Raw genomic sequence first — 16,594 nt, forward strand, 5'->3', positions numbered from 1 at the left:
GCGCCCTCCGCCGCCGCCCGCTCCGCGCACTCCGCACCTCAGAATTTGACTTCAGCTCTGCGCCTCCTCTGAGTGTCCGTATGTGTTACTCTTTCCTCCTAGTTGTAGGACTTCCACTCAGCCAGCGTTCCTGTGGTTCTGGATGATGTCCCTTCAGTCTTTTAGTTTCACTTTTGAAATGGTTGTTCAAGGCAGCAAAGTCCGGCGTTAACCTATGCCGCCATCTTGGTTCTCCTGGATCCAATCTTAATTCATTTTCATGTTCATCTGGCACTCAGTTGATCATCTTTTATGAAATCCCACATTGGCCTTTTGATTCTACTTGAAAGAATGACATAGGGATTACCTCTGTTTGCATTTTTTTAAAAATTATATTTTATTGATTTTTTACAGAGAGGAAGGGAGAGGGATAGTTAGAAACATCGATGAGAGAGAAACATAGATCAGCTGCCTCCTGCACACCTCATACAGAGGATGTGCCCGCAACCCAGGTACTTGCCCTTGACAGGAATCAAACATGGGACCTTTCAGTATGCAGGCCGACGGCTCCATCCACTGAGCCAAACTGGCTAGGGCCCTGTTTGCATTTTTAATTTTACTATAAGGGCTTATCTCATTTTCTCTGCATTTTCCTTCTATTCTAACTGCTTTCATTTCTTTTTATCTTATTATTGAATTTGTTCTTTTCAGTACTGCTTTAGAATCCATAATAATACATCTTTTAAATTATTTTTAAAAAAGTAATAGTAAGGTCATTATTTACCACACCCCATTTTAAATGTTTTATATGTATTAACAACAACCTGTGAGAGTACATATAATTATTTTAAACTGAATTAGAGACGTGAATTCAGTTGTCCAAGATCATTATCTAGTGCTAGAGTTGAAATTTAAGAGGCTGAAACTATGTTAAAGCACTTCTCTCTAGTTAGGCTATTCTCTCTGTCACTCAAATATTTCTGTCTAAAGACACTTTTTCTTGTGCTTGTGGCAGTTAACATTTTATCTCTGTTCAACTTAATTTTATCCCTGTTTCAACTCTTAATTTTAACTTCTTTTTGAGTATTCCTTTTTTATTCAACATTTATTGACTGCTTACTCTGAGAACATGGTGTCAGGAGCATCTTAAGTCTGTCTGTTTGGGTGAGTTTGCAGTCTCTCAAAGATTGAATTACACAGTTTTAAGGACAAAAGAAAAAGAAGTCATCTCTAATATGGAGAGAGATGGAGCACCTTTGAGAGTTAAACTGCTAGTAAGTTCATTTGACTAGAGATGTAGATCTTATCTGAAGGCAATAGAAAATGAAATCATTGTAAACATTTTTCAATAATTTTTTTTAATATATATTTTATTGATTTTTTTACAGAGGAAGGGAGAGGGATAGAGAGTTAGAAACATCGATGAGAGAGAAACATCGATCAGCTGCCCCCTGCACACTCCCTACTGGGTGTGTGCCTGCAACCATGGTACATGCCCTTGACCGGAATCGAACCTGGGACCCTTGAGTCCGCAGGCCAATGCTCTATCCACTGAGCCAAACTGGTTATGGCTTCAATAAAAATTTTTGAGCTGTTTTAGGCTTACAGCAAAATTGAGCAGAAAGTACAGAGATTTCCCATATACCCCCTTTCACACATGTTAGCTTCTCCCATATTAACCCTCCCCCCTCCACCCCCAAGCATTATCACCCAAAGTTCAAGTTTACATTAAGGTTCATTCTCGGTGGTGTACATTTTGTGGGTTTGGACAAATATGTAATGACTTATATCCACCATTATAGCACCATGCCCTAAAAATCCTCTCTGCTCTGCCTACTCATCCTTTCCTCCATCCTAATCTCTGGCAACCACTGATCTTTTTACTGTCTCCGTAGCTTGCCTTTTCCAGAATGTCATACAGTTGGAATTATACAGTATGTAGTCTTTTCAGGTTGACTTCTTTCACTTAGTAATATTAATATGCATTTTCCTCCATGTCTTTTCATGGCTTAATAGCTCATTTTGTGTTAGCACTGATGAATATTCCTTCATCTGGATGTACCACAGTCAATATATCTATTCATCTTCTCAAGGACATCTTGGTTGCCTCCAAGTTTTGGCAGGAATAAAGCTATTGTAAACATCTACGGGCAGGTGTTTGTGTAGACATAAGTTTTCACTTCGTTTGGGTAGATACTAGAGTGTGATTGCTGGATCTTATGGTAAGCATATATTTAGTTTTATAAGAAACTGCCAAACTGTCTTCCAAAGTGGCTGTACCATTTTGCATTCCCATCAGCAATGAATGAGAGTTCCTGTTTCTCCAAACCTTCGCCAGCATTTGGTGTTATCAGTGTTTGGGAGTTTGGCCATTCCAAAAGGTGTGTAGTGGTATCTTGTTGTTTTAATCATTGAAGAATTTAACATGGAAGTGACACCAAATTAATGTGCCTGAAAGCTTCATTTGAAAGCACTGTTGATCCTTTAAAAGGAGTAAGGGCAGAACTAGAGGGAGAGACTGGTTATGAAGCTGTTGCAGTGATTTAGCTAGACATGAAGATGACCCTTGTATAGGCCTTGCCAGTGGAGATGGAGAAGTTAGAATGAGAGAGCTTCAATTGGAAGTATGTGATGAAGAGAGGGGTTTCCCTAAATTTCTCAACACACTTAAGGGATATTTGGAAACGTGGGGGATGTCTATTGGGTGTCATAATGACTGAGGGTTTCTGCTGACATTAGGGGATGCTAAATGTCCTGCAGTACATAGGACAATTCCTCAGAATGAGACGTTTCACTGAGAAACACTGTAGGGTGATGCTATTTATTAAGAGAAATGGAATAGCAGGTCTGTAGAGGTGAGATAATGAGTTCAGTCTGAGCCCTATTGAATTTGAGTTTTTTTGTGGCTATCCATTTGAAGATGTCCTTAGCCAGTGGTCCTCAACCTTCCTAATGCCGCGACCCTTTAATACAGTTCTTCATGTTGTAGTGACCCCCAACCGTAAAATTATTTTTGTTGCTACTTCATAACTGTAATTTTGCTACTGTTATGAATCGTAATGTAAATAATCTGATATGCTATATGTGTTTTCCAATGGTCGTGACCCACAGGTTGAGAACTGCTGCTTAGGCAATTAGATATATAAATCTAGAAAAATAGAAGTTTCAGATTTAGGAGTTGTTAGTGTGAAAAAAGGTAAAGGTTTGAAAAATCTGAGGGAAGTAGAAATGGTTATTGCTGACATAAAGTGTTACAGAACACCGACATTTAATGGATGAATGGAGGAAGAGGAGCCTGTAAAAAGGAGTAAGAAGGCTAGAGAGGACAGAGGAAAGTCAGTACGGTGCTACCATTAAAGCTGAAAGAAGTTCCATCTAGGAGGTGTGCTCTGTTCTGTCAAATATTGCAGAGGGCGAGGTAAATTAAGGACATAACAGTGTTTACTTGGGAACCAAAAGGGTGTGGTAACCCTCCAGAGATCACTTTTAATGGAGTGAGTTGCAGAGGTAGAGACTGGTTTATACAATTAAATAGTGTGTGGGAGGTGAGGAAATGGGGTAATGAATGTAGATGACAAAAAGTTCTCTTTTACAACCTGAAATTTCAAACATTAGACATGTACACTCCTATTCTTGTCAGAGTCTTAGGTTAGGTATTAGCTGACAAATGGGCATTTATAGGTGTCTCATGTTTTGCAGTTATTTGAATATTTCATTGTTTCTCATTCCTATTTTGTTAAAATTAGTTAAAAAGAAAAAATGTAACACTAATGAGCTTAGTTCTTACACATTTAATGCATTTAAAGTGCAGAAGAAAATTATTAAGCATATTAATAACAGCAGATCTTGTTCTGCTTGCTAATAACAGCAGTTTTACTTTTAACTGCACTTAAAGCTTGACAATTGGTTGATAAAGAAAAGGACAAAATGAAAGAACCTGGAAGGAATTTTGGGTATAGAGCTTTACAGACTACAAAGATTAAAAAGAAATTGTGATAGGAATTGGTGGTGTCATATTTCTAATTCTCTTAAAACTTGGGGACCTGAGTTTGACTTTCAGACATGTTTTAGGAACACATTACGTATAACAGTAGAAGATTATCTGTGAAGGGAAGGAGAAAGAGCATAGCTAGTAAGGTAATGAAAGACCCAAGAAATACTTTTTAAAATAGTTGATAACCTGAGGGGGAAAGCCAGAAGAAGGCAAAGTTGAAGATGTAGGAAGGGAGGAAAATTAATCAAAAGACAATAGACAAGATTCCTTGAAGAGGCAGGGTGGTACTGGATCCAGAATAGTGATGCTAGGGGCTTACCTTTGGATAGGAAGAAAAAAACCTCCATTGAGTTTAAAGGAAGGTAAGTACATTTGCACTTGGGACCATAGGAAGTGGCATTCATTCAGCAGCTTCTCAGTAATTGCAGTGTGTGTCAGTCTGCCAGTTTGTGTATATGTAGTCCCTGTCCTTGAAGTGGTTGAGATCCTATGAAGATGGGATTTTTTTTTCTCCTTATGGCCTTTTTATATTTTCCTTTAAGGTAGGATGTGAGTCTTTTTGGAGTCCTTCCTAGTCTCTCATGATTCCCCAGATTATCAAGAGTGTTTTGGAGGTAATATCTAAAAGGACTTTTAACACATTGCACACCAGTAGTTTTATTGCTAGCTTTACCCAGTGGCCAGATAAGTTTCGATTGAACGAATACAAAAAACATTTTACAAAATATCATACTTTAAAAAGATATTAGCTTGTAAGAACATGTAATAAATAACTTCAAAATGCAATGGGTGTTTAATTTTAAGGCATGCCTTTAACATTTATGTAAAACACTGTGTAATAGGAAAACACGAGAATGCTCGTGATCTGCCCGCATTGTGTTAAGTTACTTAGGATGTAATTTTTCCTGAGCTGGAGATGTAAATTTACTCATTAAAGCTTGGTACTTTAACTGCTTTAGTTTCTTGAAAGAAATGATGGGTCTTTCTCTCTGTTATATGAGAGGAATAGGTTTTTGTCATGTGGCAGTATTGCTTCTTTACCCTTTTCTGCTACAATCATAATTAAATGGGCATTATATAATTTCATCAAATTTTTAAAACAAATCTTAGTTTATTAATTTTAATTTTTAAATAAAAATTAATAGTCTCCTCAAGGACAGGATCAGAGAGCTAACATCTTGGAAAATTGGTTAGGATTGTATATAGAAGTTCTTTGCATTACAACTGTAGGTGTATGTCAGTGGTTCTCAACTAGGGGCAATTTTCTCTCTCAGGGGACCTTTGACAATGTCTAGAGACATCTTTGGTGGTCACCACCAAGGATAGGATGGAGCTGATACTGTCATCTGGTGGTTAGAGACCAGGGATGCTGCTATTGCTACAATGCATGAGGCATCCCTCCACAACAAAAAATTATCTGGCTCAAAATGTCAAAAGTGCTGAGGTTGGGAAATACTGGTATGCATTAACATTTGAGAACTGATGAACTAGTCAAGCATGCTTATTACATTATCTAATTGAAACTTCAGATACACCCTTTGAGGTAAGTGGTATTATTCTTGCCCAGATGAACTGTCCATTGGTGCCCAGGATACAAACCTTGGGCTTATTTCTTTCAGGGAATTTTAATATGTAAGTATTCAGAGCACAAGGGTTAGTGTTTTCTTTTTTTTAAAAGTCTGTCTTTGATCTCACCTGTTTTTGTTGTTTTTAAGGACGAGTATTCATGGCATTTGACATAACTTATTTTTAATATTACAGATCTAGAAATGGCCATTGCCTACTGGAATTTAGTGCTTAATGGAAGATTTAAATTCTTAGACTTATGGAATAAATTTTTGTTGGTAAGTTCATATTTTCTGCAGTTTCCTGTTTTCTCTAAAATTTTGTTTTGTTTGAAAATAAATATTTTAAAGCATGATTGACTCTTATCAGAGCATGTAATGAACATAGAATGAGAAATTTGATTAGTAAAATTTCTATACACAAATTGGTTTGCATCTTGTATTTAGTATCATCTGGACTTAAAAAAAACAACTCTTTTTAGTGATTTGGATTTTTTTTAAATAGGAACATCATAAACGATCCATACCAAAAGATACTTGGAATCTTCTTCTAGACTTCAGTACAATGATTGCAGATGACATGTCTAATTATGATGAGGAAGGTAATAAAAAGTTTTGCCCTTCCAGTTTTTTGTTTTTACCTGCCTTCTTTTATCAGATACTTTTGAACTTGTCTACTTCTGTTTTTCTTAGAGTTGGATTTCCCTCTTCTGAGCTTTTATTTGTGCTCTTCTAAATGTATGGAATGCCTTCATTTCTTTATCAATCTATAGTTTCTTTAAATACTAACTCAGTAGTCATGTCTTCCAGAAAGGCATGAGTAATTTTCATTCATGTTTAGAGATTTTCAGTTTATTTTAGGAAGCCTGTTCTCTTAGGAAAGTACTTTTATACTTATATGTATATCTTTTATTATTATGTGTTTGTCTTATCTCTGAACTTGGAATATTAAACTCCTTAAGTTTAGTGACTTTGTCTAATTTGAAATGTACTTCAGCTGCCTACTATAGTACTATTGGCATTCAATAAATATTCACTGATTAAATGCTTTTCTGTTATTTCTTCATGTAAAGATGATGATGCTGCCATCTACCTGTTTATCTAGAAGTGGCAGTGATTTACATTGACTTCTTCATACATACTGAGTCCCCCCTTGGAAATTTAGCTGGATCTGTTTTTGAGATTGTTGAACAGACAGAGGTGTTCTTTGAGAAATCTCCAGTGACCTTGGCCTCCTTGAAAGTGTCTTGGAGCCATTCATATAATTTAACCAGAGATGGTCTTACTTTATTCTCTCTTTTCATAATAATTTATAGTCTTCACTAAAAAGTAAGAAAAGCCTAATTTTGCATATGAATGATAATTGTGCTGCTAGGCTTTACAGGAAACTGAAAACTTTCTGATTTAGAGGTTGGCATGTGAATGTATAGAGGCGTGCAGTTTAAAATTTTTTAGTATTTATCATGAAAAGGATAGATTTGGATACTTGCTGTTAATTTTCTTAAGATTTTTTTGTAAGATTTCCAAAAAATGCCTGAAAATTTGTTTCCTCCTACCCACTATGCTTTCAGCACTGGCAGCATGCCAGTATATTATGGTCATTCCTTAGGTTGCCAGTTTTGACCAAATTACTGCAGTGACCTGACTTCAGTGGCTTTCAGAAAACCATATTATTATTTAAAAAATATTTTTATTGATTTTAGGGAGGAAGGAAAGGGTGAGGGGGAGAGAGAGAGAGAGATGAGAGAGAATCATTGATCGGCTGCCTCCTGCATGCCCCATACGGGGGATGGAACCTGAAACCTGGGCATGTTCCCTGACCAGGAATTGAACTATGACCTGGTTCATAGGTCGACGCTCAACCACTGAGCCACTCTGGCCAGGCAAACCATATTATTGATAGATTACCAGAAGAGTTATTTTTATCACTCAAAAAATGATCAAGTGTTAGAATAATAGAGCAGAGAGAATACAAGAAAACTTTAGGTAGAAACTCTATAAAGCTTGAATTTTGAAAGTCCTGTCAATGGGAATATGTATAATGATACTTTATTATGTGGAAGGTAGTTAAAATATAAAGGAACCTATTAAAATGTTAGTCTTATTCCTGCTTTTCTTTCTTTCCTTCCTCCCATATATTTTTCCCCCTAGGAGCATGGCCTGTTCTTATTGATGACTTTGTGGAATTTGCACGCCCTCAAATTGCTGGGACAAAAAGTACAACAGTGTAGCACTAAAGGAACCTTCTAGAATGTACATAGTCTGTACAATAAATACAACGGAAAATTGCACAGTCAATTTCTGCTGGCTGGACTGAACTGAAGATCAATCCTCCTAATTCAGACTGAGGGTTGAGACAAAACTTTAAGGATACATCTTGGACCATAGCGTATTTCATTCTTCTAATGGTGGTTTGGGCTTGTCTTCTAGTCTGGGCCGCTCTAACCATTTATAATTCTACATTGTGGATTTCATCTTATATCTGTGGACCATCCTAGTTTATTCTCCCATAAGTCTTAGAAGCTTTATGGTGATTATTTTGAGGTTTCCATTCTTGCATAAAGCACAATGCTGTCTTCATCAGAAAACAGTTTGGCATAAGAATTAAACATGAACATCACAAACAATTTATAAACACTTCTTAAATATATGCTTTGGGCTAGTTGCAAAGACTATGCTAATAGCACTTCCAATGAGAGTGATATATTTAAGTGTACCAGATCTGGAATGGTGTTTAGGTTTGGGGGATTTTTTTTTTTCCTGGAAAATCACATGTATTGTTGATGTGAGTAGAGAATCTGATGAAAAAAATGTCAAAATAACCAACGTGAAAATTTTTTAGGATAACTTCTTGTGCCTACCTGAAAAATTTATTGTGTTTCAGACCCTCGATTTCAAAAGGTCCCACAGACCTACTCTACTTATTTTACCTATGTTTATATATAGTTGTCCTACAGGGAGCTTTTATTTAGAAAATGTCTGCATAATGTTAGATTCTACTGTCTACATTCTGCAGCACATAATTGGATTTCATTATGATTTTGAAATGCTTATATGCCTGTTGAATAAGTTAAACTATTTAATTTGTTTTGAATGTTTTAGATTGCTACACAATACAATATTCTAAATTTAGGCATGAGGGTTTATTTTATTTTTTTAGCACACCATGGAACAAAAATGAAATTTTCTTAATTTATAAGAAGATAGTAGGAATTAAATTTTGAAAATGGTTGTGAATGAGCCATGACGTTCAATCCTCATAGGTACTGCTTTTTCAGACAAATAGTCCATTTTTGATGACCTTATTTTGTTGAAACTGCTTTAACTGCTAATCACTGTGGTTGCCAAATACTTCAGGAGCAAAGATTTTCAAGCAAGCATGCACTTGATGCAAAATACCAATCTGGCTTCTATTTTTGTAAATTATTCAGTCTCTTTACTCTTTTTGTTTCACTCAAATTTGATGTTTTCACATCAAAGCAGAATTCTATCTTGTATGTATTCATTACAAGATCTATGAACTGCTTTTATGCTGAAAATGCTGATTTTCCTGTTCCCTTCTTAACACATGAAGGAAGATTTATTGCTTTTTAAAAGATTTCTGTAAGGTAGGTTAAAAAATGTAAAACTTCAAATGTTGGCTGCCTATGGACTTTAACAGGAATAGGTTTTGCTTGGTGTATCCATCCATGCACTCTCTAAGATCTAATGTTGAAATTATCAAAGGAATGTACTTCAGATTAGCAGTACGTTTTAGATGTGGAAATGATTTTAAGAACAATGACATATTAAGACCACTTTTTATTTACATAATTTTGAAGTTGACTAGGAAGGTTTCCCACAGATCTTATATTAATATTTCAATCATATTCTTCCAAAAGAAAAATTTGAAAATTTCTATTCAGGTTACTGGAATTGGTTATTTGAAAAAAAAGAAAAAGAAAAAAGAAGAATCCTGCTGCTTCCCTTTCAAGTATTTCCTGATTTCATATTTGTAAATATAAAGAGGAACTTCAATTATGAAAAAATTTAAAAGATATATGTATTATTTTGTTTCCTGTCTTGAAGATTTTGAGTTATGGTATTGTTTTCAGATAGATTAATTCAAGTATGCGGTGTCTTGAAATGAGATCCCATTCGTTTTTTCCCCCTGTTATAAATTGTTTTTCATAAAAGTCTGATATTGGTTCATGGCCTAGTGCCTTGGGGTTTTACAGACTTTTCCTTTTAAATGTAAGACCTTTTCAACAAAATAGTATTTGTCATCAGTTTGGTACTAAACATTTATAATTACTGTGTAATTATAAACAAAAATACGTAATCTTTGAATATAATTATGTAGCATAAAAGTTAAGGTTGTTCACTCTATGATGGCATCTTAGAATTAAACAATATTATTCCTAGGGCTGAAAAGAGAAGACTGATTTAATGTGGTATGATTACTCTGAGGATAAATGTCTGGTTACAGGCAATATTCTGTACTAAAAATGCTTACACGTATGGTTGTGTGTGTGAGTGCATGCATGTGAGTGCATGTCTGTGAGAAAGAGGTTGAAAGACGCACGCACGCATGCACGCACTTGAATTGCTTTAATTCATTAGTGTTTCCATTTTCATTCTGGTAAACTCCCCATGCTGATTCTTTGTTTTAAACTGAGCCACAGGTACAGTTTCCTCTTTGCCAAATGTCAAAATAGGTACACATTTTAAAATATAATGCTTTTAAAATACTAAAGTGTATAAAATTAGAAGTGCCCACATATAAAAATACTTGAGATCAAGATTATCTTCAGTGACTATCACCGGCATATCTCTGTAAGTTCAATTGTGTTCCTTACAATCCCTGTCATATTACAACAGAGGCAATAAAAGCTTCAGTGAAATTGCCATGCCTAAATCTTTTCACACATTATTTCAGTGTAATATTTTTAAAGACTAAAATATACCTGAAACTTATCCAGGAAGAATAATTTCCCTGGAAAGAGCATTGTAATGGCAAGTTTTAGGGAGAAAAGACATGCCAAGTCTTGTTTACTACATTTAAAATGTTTACAGCTATACTGGGCTGCTTTTATGTAATTAACAGTACTGTAGTTGTGTAATATGGCATTGTAAGTATGTGTTCTTCATTAGACTTTTTAAAAAAAGTTTTAATGAGAGAAAGTAAACTTAATAAAATACATGGGAAATCTTTTATATAATATCCTTACTGGGGAATTCTTATTTAAGCAAGGTATACTATTTTTTTCCTCAGAAAGACTTAAGTGAATGAAGTGTTCTATTTTTTATTTGATGATAAGAAGTTTGAGTAGTTGTAGCTAGTTTAATGTGCACTTTGCTTAGATTTTTTAAAAACATGTTACTATTAAGACTACGTATTGTAACCCTTCTGTAACTTTTACTTATGAATGACAGAAGAAAGTTCAACCTAATGAAATAATTTTGGAATAAAAAAAAAGAAAGTGGTGCTGGGGAAATTTATTATAGTTCACAAAGTATGCCTTTGTAAACCTGAATCAACTTTTAGCAAGAATTAATTTATGTAGTTCTAAATGTTAATTTGTGTATATTTAATAGAAAATACTTATTTGGCACCTCAGCAGTTTTCTTTAAATGTTTATACTTTTAACTATATGATTTATATTGAATACATAGATGTTTTGATAAGATTTTATCAAATTTGGTAATGTAATGCTAAAATGTTTTTAAAATGTGAACTATTTAACATATATCTTAATAACTGAGGACACAATACCTGGATTGTGATTTCTACATAATGTGATAATTAGGGTTCAAATTATGGCTCACCATTTAATTGATTATAAACAAGTATATTTCTGAACTCTTTACTTGCCTCCATTTTTACAACCATATAGCAATAATTTCTATTTTTATTTTATAAAAATGTGAAGTTCTATATTACAATACCTTTACCTTTGATTTCTGAGGGGAAGGGGTTTATATTTGACAGTTTAGATAAATTTGAAAATTCGTAATAGTGCACGCTCCTTTCCCAGGTTTATCCTTACTATTTGTTGCCATTTTGGTTGAATACTTGGCTTGATATGTATCTGATTCTGGAGGCAGATAATGCTGCTGTTTGTTTTTTTAATCTCAATACAGTTACATAAATGGTTTTACCAGATCATTCTTGCCATCCTATTTTTTTAATGGCCTTTGGATAATTGGCATTTCCTACTGACCAGCTAACTTATATGACAACTTTCCACTGGGCTCAATGTTTTGTGTTAATGTGGCTTTTGACTTTTTTTTTTTAAATGTCATAAGGAGGGAAATTCTGATAAAAGATGCACAGCGTTTGTTGTAGTAGATGAAATTCCTGAAAGCAATGTCTTTATGGAATTTTAAAGGCATATTATTTTGTAAATCATTATAATTATCTATTTTTAAAATTGAGATTATAAAACATGTATTTTAATTTATATATTTAAGTTTTTCTTATGAGTTTTGCTTAAGTATGTTTTATTTGTTTATTTGTGCTGTGCAGAAATCAATATTGCTTGTCCTAGAACATTGGTTTTTAAGCCATACCTTAAGGCTGCTGTATTTCTTGAGGTTGGGCTATAGCAAGCAGGCTGGCTCTTCTTCCACTTCATCTGTAGCTTTTTACTTTAATCCTTGTAGAACTTGGCATTGCATATGAGATTTTTTTGCGGGGAGGGGAAAGTGTTTGTTAAATTTTTTTTAATGGCTGGCTTAGAGGGAACTCCTCTTCGACAGGTTTTTCAGTGGACTGAAAAGAGATGGAATCAAACTGAAATTAAAGCTGGCCTGGTCATAGAAGACAGCACTGCTCCGAAAAGAAGAATCAGATCATTTTAAAGCAAAAAATAATTTGAACCGAAATAATGAAAAGAAAGCTTGATTTAAAATAATAAAAAAATTTGAAACTTAACAGAGGCAGCATGTGAGTAGCTTAATGACCACATTTTTTTAAAAAAGGATAATGCTCATTTTATATTTAAATATATATATTAAAATTTTATTTCAGATTATGAAATAGTCTAAGAAAATTGGTATCTAATGGAAAACTTGGGCACTAACAAATGGAGTTTTCACTAAAAGGAATACTGTAGGGCATAAGGTTAGGAGAAAACAAAGTGGCTAAGAGAAAAGGCTAATGTACGCTGCGGACAATGATTTGTTAACATTACACATAGCGGAAAGTAATATTTGCTCAGTAAGGTTTAGAGATGTGTGTACTTGGAATCCTTTAAAAATAGCATGCTTTGTTTTTAAACAAATGCTAGTAATATTCTTAATCCTGATAATATATTCGTTGTACTGAAGTTACAATGGCGGTCAGCCAGAGCTTTAAAATAGTCATTCCTAAGAGTTTGTTGTACTGTACTTTAAAAATATAGCTTTATTGAAGTATAATTTATATGCCATAAAATTCACCCCCTGTAAGTATACGATTTAATTACAAATTTATAGACTGTACAATCATCACAAACTAGTGTTAGAACATTTCCATCAGCCATAAAAGTTCCCCTCATGCTCCTTTGCAGTTAATTACTGCTACTAGTTCCAGCCCTAGGCATCCACACTGATCTGTTTTTATAAATATTCCCTGTCTAGAAACTATATAAAAATGAAATTAATACAATTTGATGTCTTTTGTATCTGGCTTCTTTCAGTTGGTATATTTTTGAAGTTCATCCATGCTGTAGTATATACCTGTACTTAGTTCCTTTATATAGTGTTCCACTGTATGGATAGTCTACATTTTGTTTATCCATTCAACCAGTTGATGGACGTTGGATTGTTCACATTTTTGTTATGAATGGTATGAATGTTTATGTACATGTCTTTGTGTGGACGTATGTTTTCATTTCTCTTAGGTAGATTCCTAGGAATGTAATTGTTATATTGGTTGGAAAATTTATGTTTAACTTTCTAAAAACTATCCAACTCTCTTCTATGTGTCTATTGGATGTGCAATTTGGGTGAGTATGAGGTGGCCTGGGAGATTGCTATAAAATTATAATAGACATGTATTTACCTGAAGGTAGTATTTTTTATAGCCAGTGGGGGTAATTATACTCTTCCAGTGGCAGTTCTGGTCCTGGAGTGAACTCTGGTGAGATGAACTGCGTAGGTGAGGAGTGGTGCTGATGGCTGGTGCTTTGTGCTATTGTGTGTATCATGGTTGGTTGATACAGCTACTTAGCCTGTGACTGGTGGTATTACCTACACATTAACAAATAACTGCATGGATATGTCACACTCTCATTATTGAGTTTCCCAGAGCTCTTGCTCTGAGATGACTGGGAATTCTTAATAAAAATTTAGTTGGTAGTATTTAGTTGCTGCCAGCTTCCTATGTTCTTACACACAGTGGACATTGCAATAGTGCTTTATAACTTTTAAATGGAAAATTTCAGACATATACAAAAATAGAATGGTATAATGAACCTACTTCAGCATGATCAGTTCATGGCTAGTCTTGATTTATGTGCATGCCAGCCATCTTCCCAATTGGATTTATTTTGAAGTAAGTCTTAGCAATTGCTATGTATGTCTAAAAGATAAAGACTCTTACATAAACCATAATACCATCAGTGTTAACATGTTCTTAGTAATTATCTAGTTAGTATTTAAATTGTCTCTTTTTTTTCCTCCAGTTCAAGTTAGGAGTCAAAGATAGTCCATACATTGCATGTATCTCTAATCCTTTAACCTTTGGTCCCCATACTTCCCACTCCTTGGTTTGAAATTTATTTGTTTGAAAAAGCAGTGGTTGCTTTTTAAATTTTAAAATATGCAATTTATATTTAAGGTGACATTTGATATCCCTAAAAATGTATTTTAGAAAATACTTTCACAATTAACCCTTTGCGGTCATATTAAATTTGGACATGGGTGTCATACTGGTCGGAATTAATTTCCATTGAAAGAGCAGTGATACATAACATGCAAGATTATGAAGGATAAACAAAATTTATTAATTCTTTTTTGGAACTACGTCACTACTAGTAAAAATCACTACAAACGTTACCACTTTCTACGTCAGTCAGTATTCAAGGTGCCAAAATAAAACTCTTCATCGCTACTTTCAGATTCGCAGTACACTTCTTTTGGTAACTTTCTTTTTGCCATTTTGGAGTATTATTTTGAAATATCCTAACAAGCGAGAATGCCTAATTACAGTTAAACGTAATTTGTAAAGCTTTATTTGAAATTCTGCAAAGTATCTCCGAAGCTTGTCAATTTCTTCACTCTCAAAAGGCGACTGACTCGCCACGGTGTTTTGCATGGCAAGTGTGGGAACGACCGCGTTTGTTTATATTGAGTTTCGATATCTCCGATTTGTTGGGGCAATGTTTTGGTTCGTGACAAGGTCGCTTAGACACTTAAGAGCTTTCAGAGAAGTTATGAACTGATACATGAATGAATAGAGTTAAGATTCGTACGGTTCCTTGCTGTGGTGGCTGAGAGCAGACATACGACCAGAACGGTAAAAAAGCTTTGGTGGCTGAGAGTAGACAAATGACCGCAAAGGGTTAATGAAATATAGTATAAAAAGCTGTGGTAATTATATCAACATATATACCATTAATTAAAAAGTATAATGGGACTTATATCCAGAATATTTAAAGAGCTTTTAACAATAAAGACAATTCAATTTACAAATGAACAAAGGATTTGAAAGACATTTCTCAAAAAATGATACAAATGTCCAATAAGCATATGAAAAGATTCTCAACATAATTAGTAATTAGAGAAATGCAAATCAAAACTACAGTGAAATATCATTTCATACCCATTGGGATTGCTTTAATAAAAGATAAGTATTGAGGATGTCGATAAATTGGAATATCAGTGGGACTATAAACTGGTGCTGCTGCATTGGAACAGTTTGGCTATTTCTCAAAAAGTTAAAATTAGCATATGATCTAGCAATTCCAGTCTTGACAGTCCTATGTGATAAAAGGCTAATTGTCCCTTTGACCAGGGGGCAGGGCCGGCCAGCCAACTTGCCCACAGCCCCTACCCCTAGCTGGCTTTTCCCCCAATTGGCCCCCACCCGTGCACGAATTCGTGCACTGGGCCTCTAGTATAAGGGAATTGAAAATACATACTCATACTTCAGATCCTGGTAAACACCATTCTATTTTGTGTCTGAGTTTAACTATTTTAGATATATAAATGGAATTATACTGTCTTTGTCTTTGTGATTGCCTTATTCCACTTAGTATGATGTCCTCAAGTTTCATCCATGTGGTAGCATGTGACAGGATATAGTCATTGTATGTGTATACCATATTTTATCCACTTATCTGTCAGTGGCCATTTGGCTATTGTGAATAGTGTTGCTATAAACTTAAGTGTGCATATATCTCTTGAGACCTTTTAGTTCTTTTGTATATGCATCTAGAATTGGAATTGCTTGATCATATAGTAGTTCTATTTTTAATTTTTTGAGGAACTGGCATACAGTTTTCCATAGCAATTGCATCATTTTATAGTCTTACCCACAGTACACAAGGGTTCTAATTTCTCCACATCCTCACCAACAATTATTTTGTCTTTTTTCTTTTGATACTAACCATTGTAATGGGAATACTGTGATATCTCATTGTGATTTTGATTTGCATTTTTCTGATTAGAAATGTTGAGCACCTTTTCATGTGCTTGTTGGGCACTTGTCTATCTTTGGAGAAATTCTATACAAGTCCTTTGCCCAATTTTATTTTATTTTTTTTAATTACTTTAAAAAATATATTTTATTGATTTTTCACAGAGAGGAAGGGAGAGGGATAGAGAGTTAGAAACATCAGTGAGAGAGGAATCGATCAGCTGCCTCCTGCACACCCCCTACTGGGGATGTGCCCGCAACCTAGGTACATGCCCTGGGCCGAAATCAAGCCTGGGACCTTTCAGTCCGTAGGCCGATGCTCTAGCCACTGAGCCAAACTGGTTAGGGCCCATTTTTAAATTGGGTCATTTGATTTTTGTTGTTGAGTTGCCAGAGTCTGGTTTAATATGTCATTAAGTGCAATGTTGTTTTTTTGTTTGTTTTTTTGTTTAA

The 16,594-nt window shown here is 34.6% G+C and overlaps 1 protein-coding gene across 6 annotated transcripts in view; it reads left to right on the top strand.

Annotated features, from left to right (window-relative positions):
- Positions 1-12,374, top strand: part of DCUN1D1 (defective in cullin neddylation 1 domain containing 1) — a 33,284-nt gene extending 20,910 nt beyond the window's left edge. For 4 of the 6 annotated variants that reach the window (XM_015566312.1, XM_015566313.1, XM_015566314.1 and 1 more), the window contains 3 exons: positions 5,735-5,817; positions 6,044-6,140; positions 7,690-10,421. In XM_015566312.1, the coding sequence (XP_015421798.1) occupies positions 5,735-5,817; positions 6,044-6,140; positions 7,690-7,769 (260 nt within the window). In that variant the 3' untranslated portion in view covers positions 7,770-10,421. Of the gene's footprint in view, positions 1-2,278; positions 2,410-5,734; positions 5,818-6,043; positions 6,141-7,689; positions 10,422-12,279 lie in introns of those variants that run through there. The other 2 variants (XM_015566315.1, XM_015566317.1) reach the window with 2 other exon arrangements.
- The last annotated feature ends 4,220 nt before the right edge of the window (positions 12,375-16,594 follow it).

The sequence above is a fragment of the Myotis davidii genome, unplaced genomic scaffold (assembly GCF_000327345.1).
Source record: "Myotis davidii unplaced genomic scaffold, ASM32734v1 scaffold102, whole genome shotgun sequence".
NCBI lineage: Eukaryota > Metazoa > Chordata > Mammalia > Chiroptera > Vespertilionidae > Myotis > Myotis davidii.